The sequence below is a fragment of the Schistocerca serialis genome, chromosome 1 (genome assembly GCF_023864345.2).
Source record: "Schistocerca serialis cubense isolate TAMUIC-IGC-003099 chromosome 1, iqSchSeri2.2, whole genome shotgun sequence".
Lineage (NCBI taxonomy): Eukaryota > Metazoa > Arthropoda > Insecta > Orthoptera > Acrididae > Schistocerca > Schistocerca serialis.
The window spans coordinates 110,406,379-110,429,087 of record NC_064638.1 but is presented as its reverse complement, the minus strand read 5'-3'; the positions used below and the strand labels follow the sequence as shown (position 1 = coordinate 110,429,087).

The following is a 22,709-nucleotide window of genomic DNA, read 5'->3' as shown; positions in this document are numbered from 1 at the left end:
CCATTTGGAGAAGTGTATATATGCACAAAAAATACACGTTCTAAGTGTTGTTACAATCTGGTTATTGGCTAACAATGAGTGCCGCAGACTACCAATGCATTCTGTGAAACTGCACATCAATAGCACTTCTCATTTCCCGAATATTTGCGGTTCAAGTTTTAGGTGGTTCACTCTATATCGCTCCTCCGTGAAGCCATCTGTCTACAGCTTACTGTGATACCACAGTAAATTTCATAGTATGCGTAACAAGAAAGAGCGTTCTGTGATGCGCAACGTAGTCCGTGGCCGTTTTTGCGTGAATTGTGCGGTTATCGAACTCGTTATTCCACAGTCTTCGAATGTCTTAAAAATTTGTTACTCATGTCCCATTACCCTGTCCCATCACCCTCTCCCTTCTTCTAGTCAATGTTTCCCACGTATTCCTTTTGACGCCGATTCTGCGAAGAGCCTACGCATTCCTTGTCAATCGGCCGGCTGGCACATGGGAGATGGATGAGGATGCGATTATGACAGGCCCCTCAGCCAACGACTCACCAGGCTTTTTTCACTGCTAGATCTCCGTAAGACATTCTTCAAAAGCCTGTGAATACCTGCCATGCTCTGGTTTTGGGCCAAACGAAGCTCAGTGAGAGCTCTCTGCTTGGAACGTACCACCGTTACAGACGCCATTTTGAAGGCTACATTTAGCTCCGCCGTTTATCGAAACTTCATAAAACTATAGGGTCTGGAGCAAGAATGTTGCACGATTTCCCACAGCAAATTCCACATTTTTTCTATCGAAATTGTCTGAAAAAGATGTGTTGCTTTACTTACTTAACGCCCGTCGTACATTGATTACCTTTCTTGCCCTGTAGCTCAAGCCTATTTTTTTGAGTTCTTTCTTTTACGTTGAGAAATTCTGTGAAAGTATCTTGATTTATCTAAAGTCTAGCTTCCATTATCGCCGGCCGGGGTGGCCGAGCGGTTCTAGGCGCTACAGTCTGGAGCCGTGTTCGAATCGTGCCTGGGGCATGGATGTGTGTGACGTCCTTAAATTGGTTAAGTTTAAGTAGTTCTAAGTTCTAGGGGACTGATGACCTCAGAAGTTAAGTCCCATAGTGCTCAGAGCCATTTGAACCATTTGCTTCCATTATCAAAAGCAACGTCAGAATGCCTGTCTGATGCGTTTACCTCATCGAAGACAAATTGATAGTTACACTACTGGCCATTAAATTGCTACACCACTAAGATGACGTGCTACAGAAGCGAAATTTAACCTACAGGAACAAGATGTTGTGAAATGCAAATGATTAGCTTTTCAGAGCATTCACACAAGGTTGGCGCCGCTGGCGACACCTACAACGTGCTGACATGAGGACAGTTTCCAGCCGATTTCTCATACACAAACAGCAGTTGACCGGCTTTGCCTGGTGAAACGTTGTTGTGATGCCTCGTGTAAGGAGGAGTAATGCGTACCATCACGTTTACGACTTGGTCGAGAACCAATGACTGTTAGCAGAATATGGAATCGGTGGGTTCAGGAGGGTAATACGGAACGTCATGCTGGATCCTAACTGCCTCGTATCACTCGCATTCGAGTTGACAGGCATCTTATCTGCGTGGCTGTAACGGATCGTGTAGCCACGTCTCCATCCCTGAGTTAACAGATGGAGACGTTTGCAAGTCAACAACCATCTGCACAAACAGTTCGACGACGTTTGCAGCAGCATGGACTATCAGCTCGGAGACCACGGCTGCGGTTACCCATGATGCTGCATCACAGACAGGAACGCCTGAGATGGTGTACTCAACGACGAACCTGGGTGCACGAATGGCAAAACGTCATTTTTTTTCGGATGAATCCAGGTTCTGTTTACGGCATCATGATGGTTGCATTCGTGTTTGTCGACATCGCGGTGAACGCACATTGGAAGCGTGTATTCGTCATCGCCATACTAGCGTATCACCCGGTGTGATGGTATGAGGCGTCATTGGTTACACGTCTCGGTCACCTCTTGTTCGCATTGACGCACTTTGAGCAGTGGACGTTACATTTCATATGTCTTACGACCCGTGGCTCTACCCTTCATTCGATCCCTGCGAAAACCTACATTTCAGCAGCATAATGGCCGACCGCATGTTGCAGGTCCTGTACGAACCTTTCTGGATACAGAAAATGTTGTACTGCTGCCCTGGCCAGCGCATTCTCCAGATCTCTCACCAATTGAAAACGTCTGGTCAATGGTGGCCGAGCAACTGGCTCGTCACAATACGCCAGTCACTACTCTTGATCAACTGTGGTATCGTGTTGAAGCTGCATGGGCAGCTGTACCTGTACACGCCATCCAAGCTCTGTTTGACTCGATGCCCAGGCGTATGAAGGCCGTTATTACGGCCAGAGGTGGTTGTTCTGGGTATTGATTTTTCAGGATCTATGCACCCAAATTGCGTGAAAATGTAATCACATGCGAGTTCTAGTATAATATATTTGTTCAATGGATACTCGTTTATCATCTGCGTTTTTTCTTGGTGCAGCAATTTTAATGGCCAGTAGTGTAGTCCGTGGCCGTTTTTGCGTGAATTGTGCGGTTATCGAAGTCATTGTTGCACAGTCTACAAATGTTTTAAAAATTTATTACTTATACCCTATTACCCTGTCCCATCACCCTCTCCCTTCTTCTAGTCAGTGTTTTCCACGTATTCCTTTTGGCGCCGATTCTGCAAAGAGCCTCCTAATTCCTTGTCAATCGGCCGGCCGGCACATGTGAGATGGGTGAGGTACCGATGATGACAGACCCCTCGGCCAACGACGCACCGTGCTTTTTTTCACTGCCAGATCTTCGTAGGACACTCTTCAAGCGCCTGTGAATGCCTGGGATGGGTCATTCATGCTGACCCAATAGGTTTCTTTTTGGCTGTCATGTGCTTTATTAAAATAAAGGATACAACTCTATGTCTACAGTTCAGAGGATGTACCACCACTTTATTACGTACTATTATATACAGTCATATCACCAACTATTTTACTTTTCATATCGACACCTCTACCACGGACAAAGAGACAAATAATATCATAAAGAGACAGTTTACAAGGCCTACGGGCTCTAACACACAATGGTTTATCAATAAAAAAATTTGTCGATGTTTCACCAACACCACGAACTTGAGAAATGGTTACCAGAACGTCCGATAACTGAGAACATTACGAGGAGGAATCTGCTCCAAAGCCGTTGCAATAGACTTAGTAGTAGTATCTATATGAATTATCGCAGTAGTCAACGAACACTGACCAACAGGATAGTCAGTAACAGAAAAAGTAAAATCAAAACGACCTCATCGAAAAACAGTCTGTCCTTTCAACACATCAACCAAAACGGACGAACTGACGTTCATGTTATACTCAGTCTCCACATCCAGAATAGATTTGTTAATAGTAGGCTTCCATCGGAAGACACGATGTATCCTACGACGAGGCATGCTGCCGACTGTGCGTCAGCTACCGGAAATACGCTATTTATAGACGACACGTCACCCAAGGTCACGGACGTAGAATAATTTCAGCTTTCTGCTTGGAACGTACCTCCGTTACAGACTCCATTTTGAAGACTACGTTTAGGGCTGCCGCTTATCGGAACTTCATGAAACTGAAGCCCTGGAGCGGAAATGTTGCACGATTTCCCCCAGCAAATTCCGCATTTTTTCATTAGAAACTGTCTGAGAAAACCTGTGTTGGTTTACTTACTTAACGCCCGTCGTATACTGATTACCTCTCTTGCCATGTAGCTCAAGCCTATTTTTTCGAGAATTTTTCTTTTCGTTGAGAAATTCTACGAAAGAATTTTATCTAATGTCTTGCTTCTATTATCAAGTGCAACGTCAGATGACCTGTCTGATGTCTTTATCTCTTCGAAGACAAATTGATAGTTGAAACTTCCTGGCAGATTAAAACTGTATGCCGGACCGAGACTCGAACTCGGGACCTTTGCCTTTCGCGGGCAAGTGCTCTACGAAAACTGTTAGGACGGGGCGTGAGTCGTGCTTGGGTAGCTCAGATGGTAGAGCACTTGCCCGCGAAAGGCAAAGATCCCGAGTTCGAGTCTCGGTCCGGCACACAGTTTTAATCTGCCAGGAAGATTCATATCAGCGCACACTCCGCTGCAGAGTGAAAATCTCATTCTGGAAATTGATAGTTGCTTAAGAGTTACTCAGTTTTCTTTTCGACACATGCCAGAATTGGAACTCAACGCAGGTGTTCATTACAAGTGGTTCAGTGACTCCATCTGCTGACATGTCCTGCCAATGTTTTTCACGTGTCTGTGCGTGCAGGGTGGAGCGGTCATCCGACCAGGTGATCAAGCCGGTGAACCTGGAGGCGCTGACCAAGTGGGTGGGCCAGATCCCGGAGGACGTGGTGCGCGACATGGCGGAGATCGCGCCCATGCTGTCGGTGCTGGGCTACGACCCGTACGCCAACCCGCCCGCCTACGGCAGCCCCGACGCCGCCGTCGCCGACAACACGAACCGCATCCGCGCCGACGGCCGGCTCTGGGAGGACCGGGCTCGCTCGCTGCTCAGCCCGCAGCGCTCGTTCCACGCCCCCGCAGACGTGGACGACGCGGGGCCCGCTCCCGCCGGCGCCGCCTCCGAGCCGCCCCCGGCGCCCGCCGCCCCCGCGCCGGCGCCCGCGCACGCTTCGTGATGAACGCCGGTCACTCGGCACCGGACAGCCCGGCCTACCTGTCACAGATCTCTCAACTCGTGTGCGTTAGTGGAAAGCTCTTCCAGAAGACCGTAATGAAGTTGTGTCGCCCCAGTTGTAGCCACGTTCTATACGCCACCCATCACATGTCTTCGGAAGTTCCCTTGAATGTGGACGAAACGCGGGACTGTGTTCTGTGAATGAGACGAAGCTACCTGCTATTTTTCTGCACGTGCCAAGAGGTGTCTTGGAGACTTCTCGTACCCGTGACACTTTGACCGTCGACATCTTTTCGTTTATTTGGATTTAGTTTCGAACGTTTCGTTATAGTTGCAAGCATTAACTGGTTTGTTTCGTTTTGTTCATGACTAGAAATACTAGAAATAGTCTCTGTATAACATACATGTCACAATTTGTTTGTTTGACTGATTTAGTTGGTATCTGTGTAAGCTCGTTGAAGAAAGAATGAAAGACTTTCTTTTGTGTTGCGCTAGGCGAAGAATAAATTTAGCTTTAACTGTGTTGAATACCGCATTTTTTTTTATTTGTAATGGACACGAAACTTCGTGTTCGATATGAGCAGAATCAAATGACAGTCTGGAGTTGTCTTTGTAAATAAAATAAAAATTGTGTGTCTATGAATACCTGTACACTGTTTCTACTCGTTTTCCACCAGAAGATATGCCCATCTCAGAACAGAAAAATAGGATGTCAAAAATTTTATGTGTTATTCCTCGGCAGTAACAAAGCAACTAAATATGGCCGCGCGGGATTAGCCGAGCGGTCTAGGGCGCTGCAGTCATGGAATGTGCGGCTGGTCCCGGCGGAGGTTCGAGTCCTCCCTCGGGCATGGGTGTGTGTGTGTGTCCTTAGGATAATTTAGGTTAAGTAGTGTGTAAGCTTAGGGACTGATGACCTTAGCAGTTAAGTCCCATAAGATTTCACACACATTTGAACATTTGTTTGAACTAAATAGGATTTTTTTTCCTTCAGTTTCATTCGAAGACAAAACCGACTCGAGTCTCTACGTTTCTTGGAGATTTAGCTCAACATAAGCGTCGTAAATGCTGACGTACTGGTAAAGTGTTGTAATACCGATTTTCGTTTCAAGAAATAGATACATTTATTCACGTTGCCGTCAAAGAAACAGTGACATTCTGAGGATACGCACTGAATGACGTTACGACACTATCTCCCGAGGAATCACATATGGTACTTTCTAAATGTTTACTCATTCACCCCCAAATTTCACTGGAGTCAAGGATCAAAGAGATGCTACATGTCGCGTGCGTCGTGGAGAACCGCCCCGTCAATAAAACTGTCTCTCTGTCGGTCCATTATGGACTGGGGACATCGGCTGGTACGTACTTTTCAGTTCAATAAACTTTACCAACAGCCGTATGCTTAAGGTTATTTTTATTTTATTTCGAACGCAACCAGTTTCGGCAATTCATTTTGCCGTCTTCACGCCCCATACGCTTTTTTCGAAACAACGAGATTATCCAGTTTTATGGCGCTGTACGATAATCTCGTTGATTCGAAAAAAGCGTATGGGGTCTGAAGATGGCAAATTGAATTTCCGAAACTGATTGAGTTCGAAATAAAATAAAATAACTTAAAGTATACGGCTGTTGATAAAGTTTATTGAATTGAAAATGATAAAACTGAGTGTTTTCTCTTAATGTGCCTATGATAATTTGGAAACACCAAACCGTTTGAGGAGTGTTTGGAATTTATAACGTTGTGAATGGCTATAAAGGGTCCATTTACAGACTTTGTAACGACATTCAGTGAGAAAACTAGCGTACTCATTACTTATAGGAACGGACAGTTCAGTCCAGTTGTCGTCAAACATTTTTGGTCTGACATGGTGGGGTGGCACTTAGGGTCGCATATCTACCGATCTTACTATTAGCTGGGTAACATGTATAAATTAATGAGCCCACAGTAGACTAGCTTTAATAAGGGAGCGATGAAGTGGCCGCCAGCCACCAAGTACAGACGGTTCAAAGTCGGTATCATTCGGAACACTTCGTGTCGACTGATCTGTGTTTCAGATTGCTGCCACCTTCATCGACCCCAAAGTTTTGAGGGTGTAATTGCCTGACGAAGCGTTATTACACAGAAGAGCAAAAGAAACACGTACACCTGCCTAATATAGTGTAGGGCCCCCGCGAACACGCAGAAGTGCCGCAACATGACTTGGCATGGAGTCGACTAATGTCTGAAGTAGTGCTGGAGGGAACTCACACCACGAATCCTGCAGGACTGTCCATAAATCCGTAAGAGTACGAGGGGCTGGAGATCTCTTCTGGACAGCACGTTGCATGGCATCCCAGATATGCTCAATAATGTTCTTGTCTGGGAGTTTGGTGGCTAGCGGAAGTGTTTAAACTCAGAAGAGTGTTCCTGGAGCCATTCTGTAGCAAATCGGAAAGTGTGGTGTGTCGCTTTGTCCTGCTGGAATTGCCCAAGTCCGTCGGAATGCACTATGGACATGAATGTATGCAGTTGATCAGACTTGGTGGTTATGTACGTGTCACCTGTCAGAGTCCTATTTAGGCGTATCAGGGGTCTCATCCCTAGCAACTGCACACGCGCCACACCATTACAGAGTCCCCATCAGTTTGAACAGTCCCCTGCTGACATACAGGGTCCATCGATTCGTGAGGTTATCTCCGTATCCATACACCTCCATCCGATCGATTCAATTTGAAACGAGATACGTCCGACCGGGCAACATGTTTCCAGTCATCAAAAGTCCACTGTCCGTGTTGACGGGCCCAGGCGAGGCGTAAAGCTTTGAGTCGTGCAGTCATCAAGATTATACGAGTGGGCCTTCGGTTCCGATAGTCCATGTGGATGATGTTTCGTTGAATGGTTCACACGCTGACACTTGTTGATGGCCCAGCATTGAAATCTGCAGCAGTTAGCGGAAGGGTTGCACTTCCGCCACGTTGAACGATTCTCCTCAGTCTTTGGTCTCGTTCCTGGAGGATCTTTTTCCGGCACCAGTGATGTCTGAGATTTACCGGATTCCTGATATTCACGGTACACTCGTGAAATGGTGGTACGGTAAAATCACCACTACATTGCCACGCTGGAGATGCTGTGTCCCATCGTTCGTGCACCGACTATAACACCACGTTTAAACTCACTTTAATCTTGATAACGTGCCATTGTAGCAGTAGTAACCGATGTAACAACTGCGCCAGACACTTGATGTCTTATATAGGCGTTACCGACCGCATATCAGTATTATGCCTGTTTACATATCTCTGTATTTGAATATGCAAGCATGTTTGAGTTTTTTTTGGCGCTTGTGTGAGGGCATGATCAGTTGATTACTAACGGAAACTGTACTTTCACTTAAATATATCATGCAATATGAGACACTATCACACATGTTTAATAAACGATTTGAATGTCGGATTTCTTCTACTCATTACGTTGTATTGCAACAGACTTAATTTAATTTCATGTTCTCTCCATTTGGAGGTGACAGTGTCTATACTGTACATTCACGACTCCAGGTTACTTTCGTGTCAAAATTTATATCACAGAAGCTGATCTGTACGAGGCACTGCCCTTGAGTCGTCAATACTGGAAGACAATGAGACATTCCGCCACTCACATCCTCTAAGCTCGTAGTGCCACTCTACTTGGCCCTCAACCCATGAGGTAAGCGGCCAATTTACTTTGCTCAAACTATTAGTGTCTCTGTAAGTATATTTGTTTACTGGGCAGGAAAGCTATACTCTTGTATTCATCTGTAAGTTGGAACATCCATATTATTATAAAAAACCACGGGCGGCATGAATACTTGATTCGGGCTTCAGGTTGACGGCCACTGGTTTAATCTGTGAGTTATTCCTGATTTATAAAGGTCAGACGTCTTACCGTGATACCTACCTTCGTAGCCGAGGTCGCTGACACACTTCTGTGTAGTGGCGTTCGACTCTGAGGTAACAGTTTGAACCTGGGTGACAGAAGAAATTTTCACCGTCAGTATTTGGTCTGAGAGATTGTGGCGTAAAGTTTCCGACCACCTGACATTGCACCAGTATTCTGAATAATAAATGTTATAAACCTCTCTGCATTCCAGAACGAAGTTTTCGCTCTGTTGTGGAGTTTGCACTGATATGAAACTTTCTACCTGACCGAGACTCGGACTCGGGACGTGGGACCTTTGCCTATCGCGGGCAAGTACTCTACCGACTGAACTATCCAACTCTGACTCACGACCCCTCCTGACAGCTGTATCTCCGCCAGAATCATATCTCCTACCTCTCTGCTTTCTCTCGCAAATTGAAGGTATGTGTCACTGTTACTATCTGTCCCTCGGACGGGGCGTTTAACTCGGCTGTCCCTTTGTTGTTACTTGAGATGGTCTTTGTTTTTCTCTCATTCTTCCTTTCATTATGACTCAGATAGCCGACTTGCATCATTCATACGAAACCCATGTCCTCGTCGCCAAGTTACACATGTTGCCGACAGATGGAAAAGTTATTCAAATTCGTTTCCTGACAATTCTTAAATCTCATAGTTCTGAAATCTCATAAATGGAATTAAATGAAATGCCCAGAGATCCTAGTGGGGTACATCGACGCCTTTCTACACTGAAGAGCAAAGGAAAGTTTACACCTGCCTAAATTATGTAGGACCCTAGCGAGCACGCAGAAGGAACGCAACGCAGAGGGACGTGAACTCGACTTATGTATGAAGTAGTGCTGGAGGGAAATGACACAATGAATCCTGCAAGGCTGTCCATAAACCTGTAAGAGTACAAGGGGGTGGAGATCTCTTCTGAACAGCACGTTCCAAGGCATCCCAGATGTGCTCAATAATGTTCATGCCTGGGGAGTTTGGTGGCCAGCGGAAGTGTTTAAACTCAGAAGAGAGTTCCTGGAGCCACTCTGCAGCAATTCTGAACGTGTGGGGTGTCGTATTGTACTGCTGGGATTGCCCAAATCCTCCGGAATGCACGATAGACATGAATGGATGCATGTCATCAGACAGGATGCTTACGTATGTGTCACTTGTCAGAGTCGTATCTTGACGTATCAGGGCTCTCATATCACTCCAACTGCATACGCCCCACACCAGTACAGAGCCTCCACCAGCTTGAACAGTCCCTTGCTCACATGCAGGCCCTATGGATTCATGAGGTTGTCTCCATACCCGTACACGTCCATCCTCTCGATACAATTTGGAACGAGATTCGTCCGACCAAGCAACATGTTTCCAACTGTCCAATGTCGGTATTGAAGGGCTGTTGCAAGGCGTAAAGCTTTGTGTCGTGCAGTCATCAAGGGTACACAAGTGGACCTTCGGCTCCGAAAGTCCTTATCGATGAAGTTTCGTTGAATGTTTGGCATGCTGACACTTGATGATGGTCCAGCATTGAAATCTGCGGAAAGGCTGCGCTTCTGTCACGTTGAACGATTCTTTTCATGCCGCGCGGCATTAGCCGAGCGGTCTAGGGCGTTGTAGACATGGACTGTGCGGCTGGTCCCGGCGGAGGTTCGAGTCCTCCCTCGGGCATAGGTGTATGTGTTTGTCCTTAGGATAATTTAGCAGTTAAGTCCCATAAGATTTCACACACATTTGAACATTTGATTTTTGATTCTCGCCAATCGTCGTTGGTCCTGTTGTATCTTTTTCCGGGCGCAGCGGTGTCGGAGGTTTCGCGTTTTACCAGATTCCTCATATTCACGGTAGACTCGTGAAATGGTCGTGCGGGAAAAATACCCATTTCATCACTACCTCGGAGATGCTGTGTCCCAACGCTCGTTGTCGACTATAACATCACGTTCAAACTGATTTAAATGTTTATAACCTTCCTTTGCAGCAGCAGTAACCGATGTAACAACTGCGCCGGACACTTGTTGTCTTGCATAGGTGTTGCCGACCGCAGCGCCGTATTCTGCCTCTTTACATATCTCTGTATTTGAATACGCATGCGTATATCAGTTTATTTGGTGCTTTAGTGTATTTGACGCCGCTTCGGCGAGTCAGGGCTCGGTGACGATGAAACGAAGATGAGGACAACACAACACTCAGTCCCCGACTGGTGAAAAGCTCCAGTACTGTTGGTAATTGAACCGGAGGGTCAAGAGGGAGCAACGCTAACAAGTACACCACGAGTGCGGACCAGCAAACACGAAACAATTGTTTCGGTGTTAGGAAGGCTGTGAATGTGTAATGACATATCCAGAAAACAGTGGGAATTTGAAAGAGCCATGCTTGATGGCAAGAATTAGTTTGCAGAATCCCGCTTTATAGTATTGACGCGAGTACATTTACAAAACCTAGAAGTAAAAATTATTTATTACAGAACTTACACGGTGGATACAAAATATTGCTGCTTTTTGCGATTTCGCTATTACAACTGAATCTGCGTTGTGAACAATTTTTTTGGACAATCGTGTGTAACAATTGCAGTAACTTTGAATCCTATGAAGGCCTATTATTCTTTCTGAGTTTTCTAATTGACCCTTTTTTAGCTTGATAGAATGTAAATGAAAGCTCTTAGCACTCTTCTGTCGCACTAAATTTCAGAAGCCTGTATTCTTGTCTGAAATTTTTATAGTCCACTTTCCACTACCGTGCAAGCATAAAATAATGGAACTTTATGTAAGTAGTGTTTGAGGAGAAAGCGGAATGGTGGAGGGAAAAAAAAAAAATTAGTTAACACTCCCTACAAGACAACTGCCTCGACATGAGAGGTGTCATCCTAACGACAACTTCCTGCTTAGCACGCTAGCGGCATTCCTCCATGTTGTCAGGCATAATACAGTAACATACGCTGCAGGCAAGAGAGAAACCTGAAAATTAGATGGGGGTGCAGATGATTGGGTTTTGACACACGTGGCTCAATATGTGAGTGCAACCACTGGAAGTTTTCACAACAAGCCTAGGTTCTACCGTTGAAAAGTGCCTCACTAGGATTCTCTAAAGATGCATTCCAGGCACAGCTCTCAATAGTCCCCACCAGTTTCGAATTCCAACTGTAACACGAGGCTGCTGGAGCTCTAACTCGAAATTATTGCGTGTGATTGTGGATGACTGGAAAAAGATGAAAGAGGTTTCCTTTGAACAGTCTTATCATAATTCCACTCAGCTCGTCAAAGATTTTCTGACTGACTTGAACAAATTTGAATTTATATTTTCGGCAGTAGTATTTTGACGCGCGTACTGTTCGGTGTCATGAAGGAGAGATCATTGGATGTTAACAACTGCATATGTAAGGTAAAGATTGAGTGTGGTATGCTAAGAACCAAGAGGTACGAACAGTATTTTACAGTTGCCTTTCAAAAGGCCAGAAAAATGGCAGATATGCGTCAGGATGTGTTCTAATGTAATGAGCCTAGTATTACGAAATATTGGATCACATTTTGAAGAAAATGCATGAAACACTTTGGGAACGTGAAAAAAATTCAGTTTGTTTGCCTTATCGATACCACAAAATTTGAAGAATACCATACGTCTTTTTCTTATAATGCACTGGAAAACTTGCAAAATTTCTTTGGGCCTGTATTCCCCAAGAAACAACGCTTTAAGAAACGAACTCTGTATTTTGTATGCCCATGAGAAATACAGAAAGAGTTCCACCGGGAAAATGTTAGAAATGCTTAATGAGGATAAGACCATTTTTACAGATATCGTACATACCAGGGGTGGCCAACCAGCGTGTCGCACGCAGCCCACGGGAGTTAATTTTTGTCCTGTGGAGCTGTTTCATATGAACGAAACTTTTATTTCACGTAAAACCCCTAATAGAGCATTCCATCAAGCGTCTTTCGAATCATGTCCAATTACAGCAGGAATAACTGATTGATTCAACTATCCTAAGATTTTCGCCTATTCCTGATCCAAAAAGAAATCACTATGTTGGATTTATTTTGAAAAGAGCGTGCGCCATCTTGAAGGAAATATAGTTCGCCATGGCGATATGCAACCAACAATTAGCAGAAGTACGGACTGCGCAAGCGGATATGTTTGTTGCGACGTGCGAGTGAAACGAGTGCCAGACATAGCCAATACATTCCGTATTTAATTTTATTGCAAACGTACAACTCTATCGGCCGTAAAGTTGTGGCCCCTCACGTGCGTACGTAGTGCACATTTGATCGCGATAGACCTATCATCACTTCAGGTAAGTAAAGTCAGATTTTATCTTTCTGTAATTAATCTCTGATGCTAGTCTTTAATTTTAGTGCATTTATTTTATGTATTTACTTATTGTGACCGGATACACCAATAGACATTAGCAACAGCTTCTGCCTCAGTACCTCCCATGTGGCAGTTGGGCGTCCTACTACAGAACCACATAGCCCATAAAAACACAGTCAGCTTACTTTGCGGTCTTAAACAACGTCGGGCAACCAAAAAGTAGATTTTGTAGGGAATTGTTGAGAGCTACATTGAACTACATTAGGTAACTGATATTTGATTCTGAACATCACGTACCATATATACAAAAAATTACAAAACTCCGATTACTGTGTGGTCTCTCTGTCAGTTTCCAACTTGTGATAAAAAATGTCTGATTCAGTATGGCGTCAGTTAGTAAACAAATATGACTTAACAAGAGGAAAGTTACAGACGAGTCGAGAACTTTTCAAGACAAGTGAACTGTAAACTATTTTTTGTGGAATCTAAAACACAAATCATATGTCTGATATGCAATGAATCTTATCACTGTTCCAAAAGAACATAATAGCAAATGGCATTACGAAACTAAACGTACATTTATGTTTGATAAGTACAAGGAACAGCTTTGACAAGACCCAGTAAACGACTTAAAGGGAAATTTTCTGCTGAACAGCAGACAGTTACAAGGACGAATTTAGAGCCAACATTCTATGTGAAAGCGAGTAATGTAGTAACTCTGATTCCGGAAAAAGGTCGAAGCCATATTCAGATGGCGAAATGGTTGCTGGATGCTTACAGACCGTCGTTGAAACTGTGTGCCCAGAGAGGAAAAAGGATTTCTCAAAAATAAGCCTGTCTCGTCAAGCTATTACTACACGTGTGGATGACATTGGAAGACAAATTGAAGATCATTTTAAAAATCGTGCATCTGAGTTTATATTTTACTCTCTAACTTTGGATGAATGCACAAATATGGCACTGGACTCGCATTCGGGAGGACGACGGTTCAATCCCGTCTCCGGCCATCCTGATTTAGGTTTTCCGTGATTTCCCTAAATCGTTTCAGGCAAATGCCGGGATGGTTCCTTTGAAAGGGCACGGCCGATTTCCTTCCCAATCCTTCCCTAACCCGAGCTTGCGCTCCGTCTCTAATGACCTCGTTGTCGACGGGACGTTAAACACTAACCACCACCACCACCACCACAAATATGGCGGATACTGCCAAATTGGCGATTTATGACAGAGGTATTGATGCACATTTTAATAAAACAGAAGAATTAGCGGCATTGTACCCACTTCAGAATAACGAGAAGTTACGAGATTTATTGGAAGCGGTTATACCGACATAAGGCCGCCTCTCGTTATAATTATCAACCTATCGCGGCTAACAACGGATGGTGCTCCAGCAATGGCTGGAAAACACGAAGATTTAGTTCAGTTAATTAAAAACGAAGCCAGAAAAATTGGCAATACATCGATGCTAAGCTTTCATTGCATTAGCCATCAAGAGAATTTATGTGCCAATTCCCTCAAAATGGACCATGTCAAAACAGTGAACTTTATTAAGTTGAAAGGACTGATCACCGGCGGTTCCAAGTATTTCTGAAATCATTGGATTCAGAGCATGATAAAATTTCGTATTATACAAAAGTAAAGTGGCAAACCCGTGCGAAACTGTGGAAAAGAGCGTTTGATTGCAAGAAATGCAGTCAGTCTTTGAAAGCAAGTAAAAGAAACTCCCAGAGTTCGAAGATAAACAATGGCTTTTCGACTCTGCGTTCTTGGCCGGTATAACCAGCCACCTAAGTGATGCTGACTCCATGGACAAGATCAGCTGATTAATGTCATGCATGATCTTATTTCGACATTCCAAATGATGCTTGGGCTTTGGGAACAACAGTTACGAACAAAACACCTCACACATTTTCCTACACTGTCAAAGCAAATAGACACCACAAAGGTGGCAGTGATTAAATACGATTTTTGATATCTGACTTGAAATACGAGTTCTACAACCGAATCCAAGATTTTAAGAAACATCGTCTGCTTTTTTCTGTGTTTGCTATGCCATTCTCCTTAGACATGTCTTCACTACCGGGATATTTACAAACTGAATGCTGCCAAATGCAAAGAGATTTTTAATCAGATTAGTTTGGAAGAGTTCTGTAAAACATATTTGGACAAGAAGAAATATCCAGCATTTTACAAACATGCTTTAAAAATAATATCATTATTCGGAAATATGTGTGTGAACTGATGAATTACATCTAATCACAAATGAGACCATGAATTACTGATGTTCATCCAAAAAACTCTTTGCATGTAGCAACAACTTCAGTTGACATCAACGTTGATACAGGACCAACTCTGCTAACACACTCCCAACAGTCGCCTCTTGCACAACTATGAAAAAACCTTTATAAGTGCACAGCAAGGAAAAACAGCTATGCTAAACACCTACATTTTATTCTAAGTAACAGTGTTTCGCTACGTGCAATGCAGCATCACATAATTACAAAACTAAGAAATTACAAACTTTATTCCTTAACAATTACAACTATCTTCACAAAAATCAGTTCTAAAAATATGACTCTACCACGAAATCAGGTAATGAATCAGTCTGAGCCGAGGCCATGTGAGCAGATAACTTTGATTAACCCAAGTGACATGAACCAATAAAGGAAACACCATGCTAAATGTCTGTCTTTATCAAACTCGTGATAAATTAACGCAACCCCTGGTCCCCCAACCCCTCCTCACCACCCCGACACCCCAACACCCTTCGATCCCCCTGACCCTTCAATGCCCCAACTGCACCAGCATCCCCAACACCCCGACCATGCTGACCCCCGACACCATGACCATGCCATCCCCCCTGACTGCCCTAACGTCATGATGCCCAGACCACCCCGACTGCTCTGACCATCCCAACCCCACCAACATCCAAATGTCCCTACCCCCTACACCATGACGTCCTGACTCCCCTGACGCCCTGACTACGGCAACCCTTCTGACCCCCCTTGATGCCCCGACCACCCCAACCCCCGATTGCCCCAACGTCCCTACCGCTCTGACCCCTCGAGTCCCCCGACACCTCAGTGGCTGTGACCCTTGTGGTAGATTCTTTTATGTGTTTGTCTATTTTTTGTTTGTCTGTTGTCGATGTATTATGCTCGCAGCAAAAGGTCGTAACAACATGATAAAATTGTCTCTGATAGTGAGTGCTGTTAAAAGAATTACTGTTTGTTGCGCGTATTAAGAGTCTTGGGAGAGACGGCTGGATATTTTTAGCAACTATTCATACATGAGATTGCAGGTTCGAGTGCTGTTGTCCACGTCTCTTCCCGTGCACGTCGCATTCAATCTGAAACAATTCTGCTATTTCAATACTTCCAAAAATACTAATAAAGGTCGTGACGCTCACCTTTGTTCCCATGAAATAATAATGGTTTATTGTGTCTCTTGTACAATTCTCCACATAACATCAAAAGAAGCGAACAGAAAACTCTAGTTACCCTTAGTTAAGAGTAAACCACAGAGAGTAATATTCCGAGTCAACGATATAATTATCATAGTCTCTCATATAACATCTTTGCCACTTAGCTTTCTCACAGTCGATTCAGTACATTACATATTTATTACACTACACCCTGCAGACCCCTGCAACTGCCCCCCAAACCAACTATCTTCCGAACCGCAACATAATGATAAAACAGATATCACACTAGACCAATTTGGGGGCGCTCTATAGAATGGAAATGTAAAATTTCGTCTTAAAAACAAATTTGTTTAAAACAGAAAACAAACCAACGGTTTCCACTGACACTGTGCGTTGCACTAAAGACATCATGAGCAACATTGGTAGCCCTGTTCCAGCTACATGTGACAAAAACCAAATAACCTAACCCAGTTCCAGCTACATGTGACAAAAACCAAATAACCTAACCCAACCTACCCTACCCCACCCCACCCTACCCTACCCTACCCTAACCTAACCTATCCTGCGAGCAACCAATGCAGTGACAACATTAACTGAACATCTTATCACTTCTGAAATCAGTCTTTACAAAATCATATTTCCGAAAAGCAACATCAGGGTGTATACGACCCGGGACAACCGGGAGATCCGGGAAAAACCCGGGATTTTTTTCATCCGGAAAAAACCTGGGAATTGTTTAGAATTCAGGGAATTTTTCATTGTTTTGGTTTTCAGTTAAATTTTTGTGATATTGACTGGTAAGAACCAATACTCTAACAAAGGATACTACTTTATCCCGCTAATGCAGAATAATCCTGCAGCAACAAAACATGAACAGGAGAAAAAAAAGAAAGAAAATAAAACTTAAGTTGCAAAGGAAATGAGCCGTATACAACAACAAAACACAGTGCTCATACAAGCGTCTGCCAACAGCAAAGTGTGTCAAAGGCTTTAGGAAGACTATTATGCAGTGCTTTGTAATAACAAATTGCCTCCGATGAGCGTGGTGTGACAACTGTTTAAATTAGATTCGTTTGAGCAGTTGCGGGCGGGCTCTTGAGCATAAGCAGTTGAGTCTCGTATGAGTAGTACCTTCTCACGCTTCTCGTTACAGAAGTGTGGCTGGGCGGCACTACTTAATATTGCCCGGGTTCGGAAATTAGGAAATCTGGAGCTGATGCCCAGAGCAGTTTCGAGTTGTGGTGGGAAGGTGGGGGCATCTACACGTGACTTGTGTTTACGGTTAGTGAGTTTGTTGTTTCCTTTTCGTTTATTGCTCTCACGTTAAATGATAAACAAAACGGATTTTTGTGGCCGGGAGCTATCAAATGAATTAAAATACGTTCACGTAACTATGGAAAAAATGTGTTATTAGTTTTAGATTTTATTTCCACCTTTCTGACAGTCAAATATTAATCGCCTTAAAAACAATGAAGTTATTTTGGCCGGTTTGTTAAAGAGATTTGGCTTTTATTAATCTTTTCTGTTGAGGCAGTCAATTTATTTGAAACGAAGTGTTTAATTTCACACTATTGGCTAGTTTCAACTGTTTGCTGCATTTCAAGTGCATGTATGGCATTATGCCATAATAGAGAACCAAACATGAGATAGTACAGTACTGGTACTCCAAGAAAATTTGCATACGAATGTGCATTTTAAGCCGAATTATGCGTTTTAGTATGGTTCACGAAATTCCGACGCTCTTGAAGTATCCTCTGATGTCTTGTTTCTTCTATGACATAATGTAAGATCTTTTAATGTTTTACACGAACTAACATATGGGCTTCCTGCGTCATCGTAGCTGCACAAGCGCGGTGGCACTTGTTATCTGGCGCTCTCTTGCAACTGCTGAAACGAACCTATTTCTAACAGCTGGCGAGATCATGTGCCATGAGCTATGACTGGCTTACAAAAGAGCATCGCAATCTCGATTTCAATGCTTCGGAAAGTGACATGCAGTGTTTGGTGGAATTCGAATTTATACCTTCGTAATACGAAAATATGTAGCGTACATGTTGCTGCACATCAAAGGTCTTTCAAAACGTGTTTTCCCCCCCTGAGTTACGTTTTCTAAAGTGCTGGGAAATTCTACCCCGGTATATAAAACCATGAACATTCAAAGGATTGATGAGTTGTACAGTGCCAAAAAAGAGTATACTGTCACTTAACATGGAAAAAGTGTATTTTCACCCGGGAGAAAGTGTTTTTTTTTTAACTGGGAAATCTGGGAAAAGTCGGGGAATTTTTTTTTCCTTTTCCACGTCTTCTGCATTTACACCTTTCTGTTCTGCTAATTATTTCCAGACTGATAATTAGTGTGATGAACCCCCAACTCTCTCACTTGTCAGTGAATGTTACACTGGCAATGTCAATGCTACCGACAATGAAATATCGCTTTGCTAGTCCTCAGAACCTCTTTGGTGTAACATATCAACTCAAAACTTCTATTTAAAAAATATTTAGTGCACAGTAATGAAGTATGAAAAGAGAGCTCACAACACTTCGTTACATGTCAAAAGGTAGAAACCTTACAAAAATAACGCACGCAGCTTACGGGTGGTAAGGCCGCGACGTAAACAGACAGCGTGACAGGCTCATGATGATAAGCCGTTCTACAAGGTGTGTTCAATAAGTAACGCAGCATTTTTTTTTCTCGGCCAATTTTGGTTGAAAAATGTGGAATTTCTTGTGGGTGGTCGTGGAATATTCCCGCTTCAGTGCCTATAGTTCCTTGAAGTTCCGATAGATGGTGGCGACATACGTAGCCTTCAAAATAGCGTCCGTAACAGACGTGCGTTCCGAGGAAAGAGCTGTATCCGAATTTATTTTTGCGGAAAACCAGAGCATCGCAGATATTCACAGGCGCTTGTTGAATATCGACGGAGACTTGGTAGTGAACAAATGCACTGTGAGTCGTTGAGCGAGAAGTCTGCCATGGTTTCAATAAGGTCGCACAAACGTGTTCGATCACCCGCGTGCCGGCCGGTAGCACACATCTGTGACTCCTGCAGTGTTGGGGTGTGCGAACACTCTCATTCGAGGTGATCGAGGGATCATAATCAAACAATGAAGGATGCACCCCAAGGGAAGCAGTACGTAGATGATGCAGCAAGACACTGGCTCCGATGCCGACCATACAGGCCCTCCCAGTATAGGAGAGTACGGCTGCCGCATTGAACGGAGATTCTGCTGGAAAATTGGGTTTTGTGGCCAAAAGATTTTGCGAATAATATGGTGTATTGGAATCTATAACACCCCAACGACCCCTTACAGTCAATTAAAACAGAATATCATAATATGAAGTAGGGAAGAGTTATCTTGGCAAATACGACATCTTTGCCGATAAGCTAACACCAAAAAGTTTTGATAACAACAACATTATACATCACTGAGAGTTTTTGTTATGAAAAGAGGAGGAAGAAACCTCAGATTTAATTAATGGACAAATATCCAAGCGATAATTGCAATTAATATCTTGAAAGCTAAGTCCAAGGTGATGTTAGTCAGAGATAACTCTTATGTGGAAGAGAGTTGTAAGCGCAACGAAGAAATTCAATGCGCCTACAATACTCTTCCACAGAAGAAGTCGCTTGCTGGTTCTCGTCCTGTAAAGACGTGCGAGAACAATTCTTGTTTTAGGTATTGAGAGTACGGAACGCGACGAGATTGTTTTGCGTTCAGAAGTGTTTCTTGCGTGACGTGATTCACGAACTTCGGAAACTGATTTTCAAAGTAGAAACAGGAACTGGTAGACGCGTTTAACCGTGCATAACGGGTTAATTGAACTTTATTGACGAAACTAGTGAATATTGGGCTTGACTTTCAAATAGTTGGAACTAAAAAAAGAGTGGATAGTATATCAAAGGACTACACTCAATTAGTCTCGAGTAGGACACAATTACACGACTTCACGAAGATAATACAATTACGCTGAAGAGTCAAGTTGTCGAATTGTCAAGAAACTTAATTTTAATAGAACTGACTTTCCCAACCAACTGCGTGTGCGTGTGGTGCGAAAGTTATAAAGTATTTAGTGGCCAAGGAACAATAAACTGATCGTTCCAAGTGAAATATCAAGCGTGGACTACATTATTAAGTGATTTAATCAATGATAGTTAACCAACGACTGTTCAGCAGGGACAATTTAATCTGAATATCAAAATACCTACTTCATTAATTGAAAAGAGAACTTTTAAAATTTTTTTTTAACATTACGGTGTAGGTTCACTCAGACGTGATCAAAGAGTATCTGTGGATCTCGCTTCATACAGGTTCAACAAAACTCCATAGCAACGAGCCAACAACGTACGAGAAGACTGATAATTACAATGTTTCCTCTCAATTGGTGGTGTGTACGATGCAGATGAGATAAGATTTAACAACTACTGCATATCCGGGCAATGAATCATTCGCCGGCCGGAGTGGCCGTGCGGTTCTAGGCGCTGCAGTCTGAAGCCGAGCGACCGCTACGGTCGCAGGTTCGAATCCTGCCTCGGGCATGGATGTGTGTGATGTACTTAGGTTAGTTATGTTTAATTAGTTCTAAGTTCTAGGCGACTGATGACCTCAGAATTTAAGTCGCATAGTGCTCAGAGCCATCTGAACCAATGAATCATTCAATCTTAAATCAGAAGAAGCATCCATCGTACGAGTTCGCATGTCTGTCTCCCGTTCACCAACAGGGACCTACGTCATCGCGCATCGTGTCTCAACTCCACTGCGAGAGCTGTGGCAGTAGCAGCTCTATGGCGTCGACAATATCAGCGCGCGGTTGGTGTGCGGGGACGCCACACAAATCCTAAATAAAAACAACCTGCTTTCAGAAAAAAAGAAATGTGTTGCATTACTTATTGAATGTCCCTCATATTTCGACAGGCAAATTTCTGGTCACCTGGCTGAAAGGTGTCCAAAAGGATACAAACAAAAGGCGACTGTCGAAACAAGATCCATGCCTACAAAAGGTGACTGACGAAACACGATCCATGTCTGTGTCACACGATTAGGAAAGCTGATAGTAGCGTCTGGCAGTGCGAGAGGAAGAAGGAAAGCAAGAAGAACAAGAAGAATAAGCAGATGAGAGAGGGCGCGCTGGTACCCATAACTTGCCTGGCTTTGCGACGCAGTTAAGTCTCTTTCCGCAGAAAGGTACAGCAGATTAGTCCCGCTGTTCGGTCGCAGTCCAGGGCGCGGAAAAAAAAAGAAAACGTCTAAAAGGAGAGCAAATTTTCTTGTGTAATGACTGGGGGGAGACACGGACTGCGGCAAGCACGTAATCTCGGTGCAGCGTTGCCCCGAATAATTGAACCGCTTTCGCCAGGGTGGTGGACCTCTTCCTCGAACAAGTGGGAGAGGTAGGGGGGACACTTGCGGCGAGGGTTCAGCGACCGCCCGCCGACGGAGGCTGCAGCCCGGCCTGGAACGCATCAATCAAGGGGTCTGGACGCGGTTGCTGGACGTGGACGTCTACTGGGGGGGGGGGGGGGGGGAGGGGTTGTCAACAAATTACCGGCCGGCGTGGTATGCGTTCGGAGCGCTCGCGGCCTCTCGGCGGCGCTCGCCCGGTCCCGAACAGATGGCCGACAGAGCTCTCTTGGTCCGTCTCGTGCTGGGTTCATCTGTTTGTTGTTTATCGATTCATCGTTGTATTGCAGCGCTGTTTCTTCAGTTCTGGTGCAATCTCCCCGTTCTTAAAAACTTCGTGTGATTAAATTAACTGTATCCAAAATTTTCAATTTATCTGATGTGTTTGCATGAAGCTGTGAACGAGGCATATTTGCAACAAGCGCAAAAATGCTCCTGTCGGAACACAAAAAGGCAAATGCGTTCCTCTTCAAAAAAACCGACACTAACGTGGGGAACCAGTTGCCTCAGTGTTCATTCCGCATACCTCACCAAAACGTTTGACATGCGAAGGTATTCGCTCACTTTTAACACAGAACATTCTAAATACGAGTACTTTCACACGGTCTCTTTTCTAGCCTTCATACTCAAGCACCTCCCCCGCACTCCCGCTGCCTATGTTATTCTACAAGTAAAACTAAAGAAAAAAGTTCGCATAAACATAGGTCCGCAAATGTTTAGTTACGGAGTTACGGCTAATGAAAGATTTTTCCTGAAATTTAGCAACTTTGCTACCATGAAGCCATTGCAAAACTGCACGAGGTTAAAGAAAAGCACGATTTCCATTTATTTGGTTGTTATTGATCTGGTGCATCTAATAATACATGTCTCAGACGTGTATCTGCAGTAGTTTTCCAGAACATCCACATAGCAAATTTTTAATTTATTAACAACTTGGTCCAATTTGTTTTTTAAATTCCAGACAATTGCACAAAGTTTCCAACAGACGTTGTAGAGAATTTAATTTTGGAAAACGTGGTAATAACGTTAACTGAA

The 22,709-nt window shown here is 43.8% G+C and overlaps 1 protein-coding gene across 7 annotated transcripts in view; it reads left to right on the top strand.

The window, feature by feature from the left end:
- LOC126462885 (protein-tyrosine sulfotransferase-like) overlaps positions 1 to 5,320 on the top strand; it is a 970,604-nt gene extending 965,284 nt beyond the window's left edge. For all 7 annotated transcript variants that reach the window (XM_050096112.1, XM_050096111.1, XM_050096113.1 and 4 more), the window contains one exon: positions 4,306 to 5,320. In XM_050096112.1, the coding sequence (XP_049952069.1) occupies positions 4,306 to 4,678 (373 nt within the window). In that variant the 3' untranslated portion in view covers positions 4,679 to 5,320. The remainder of the gene's footprint in view (positions 1 to 4,305) is intronic.
- The last annotated feature ends 17,389 nt before the right edge of the window (positions 5,321 to 22,709 follow it).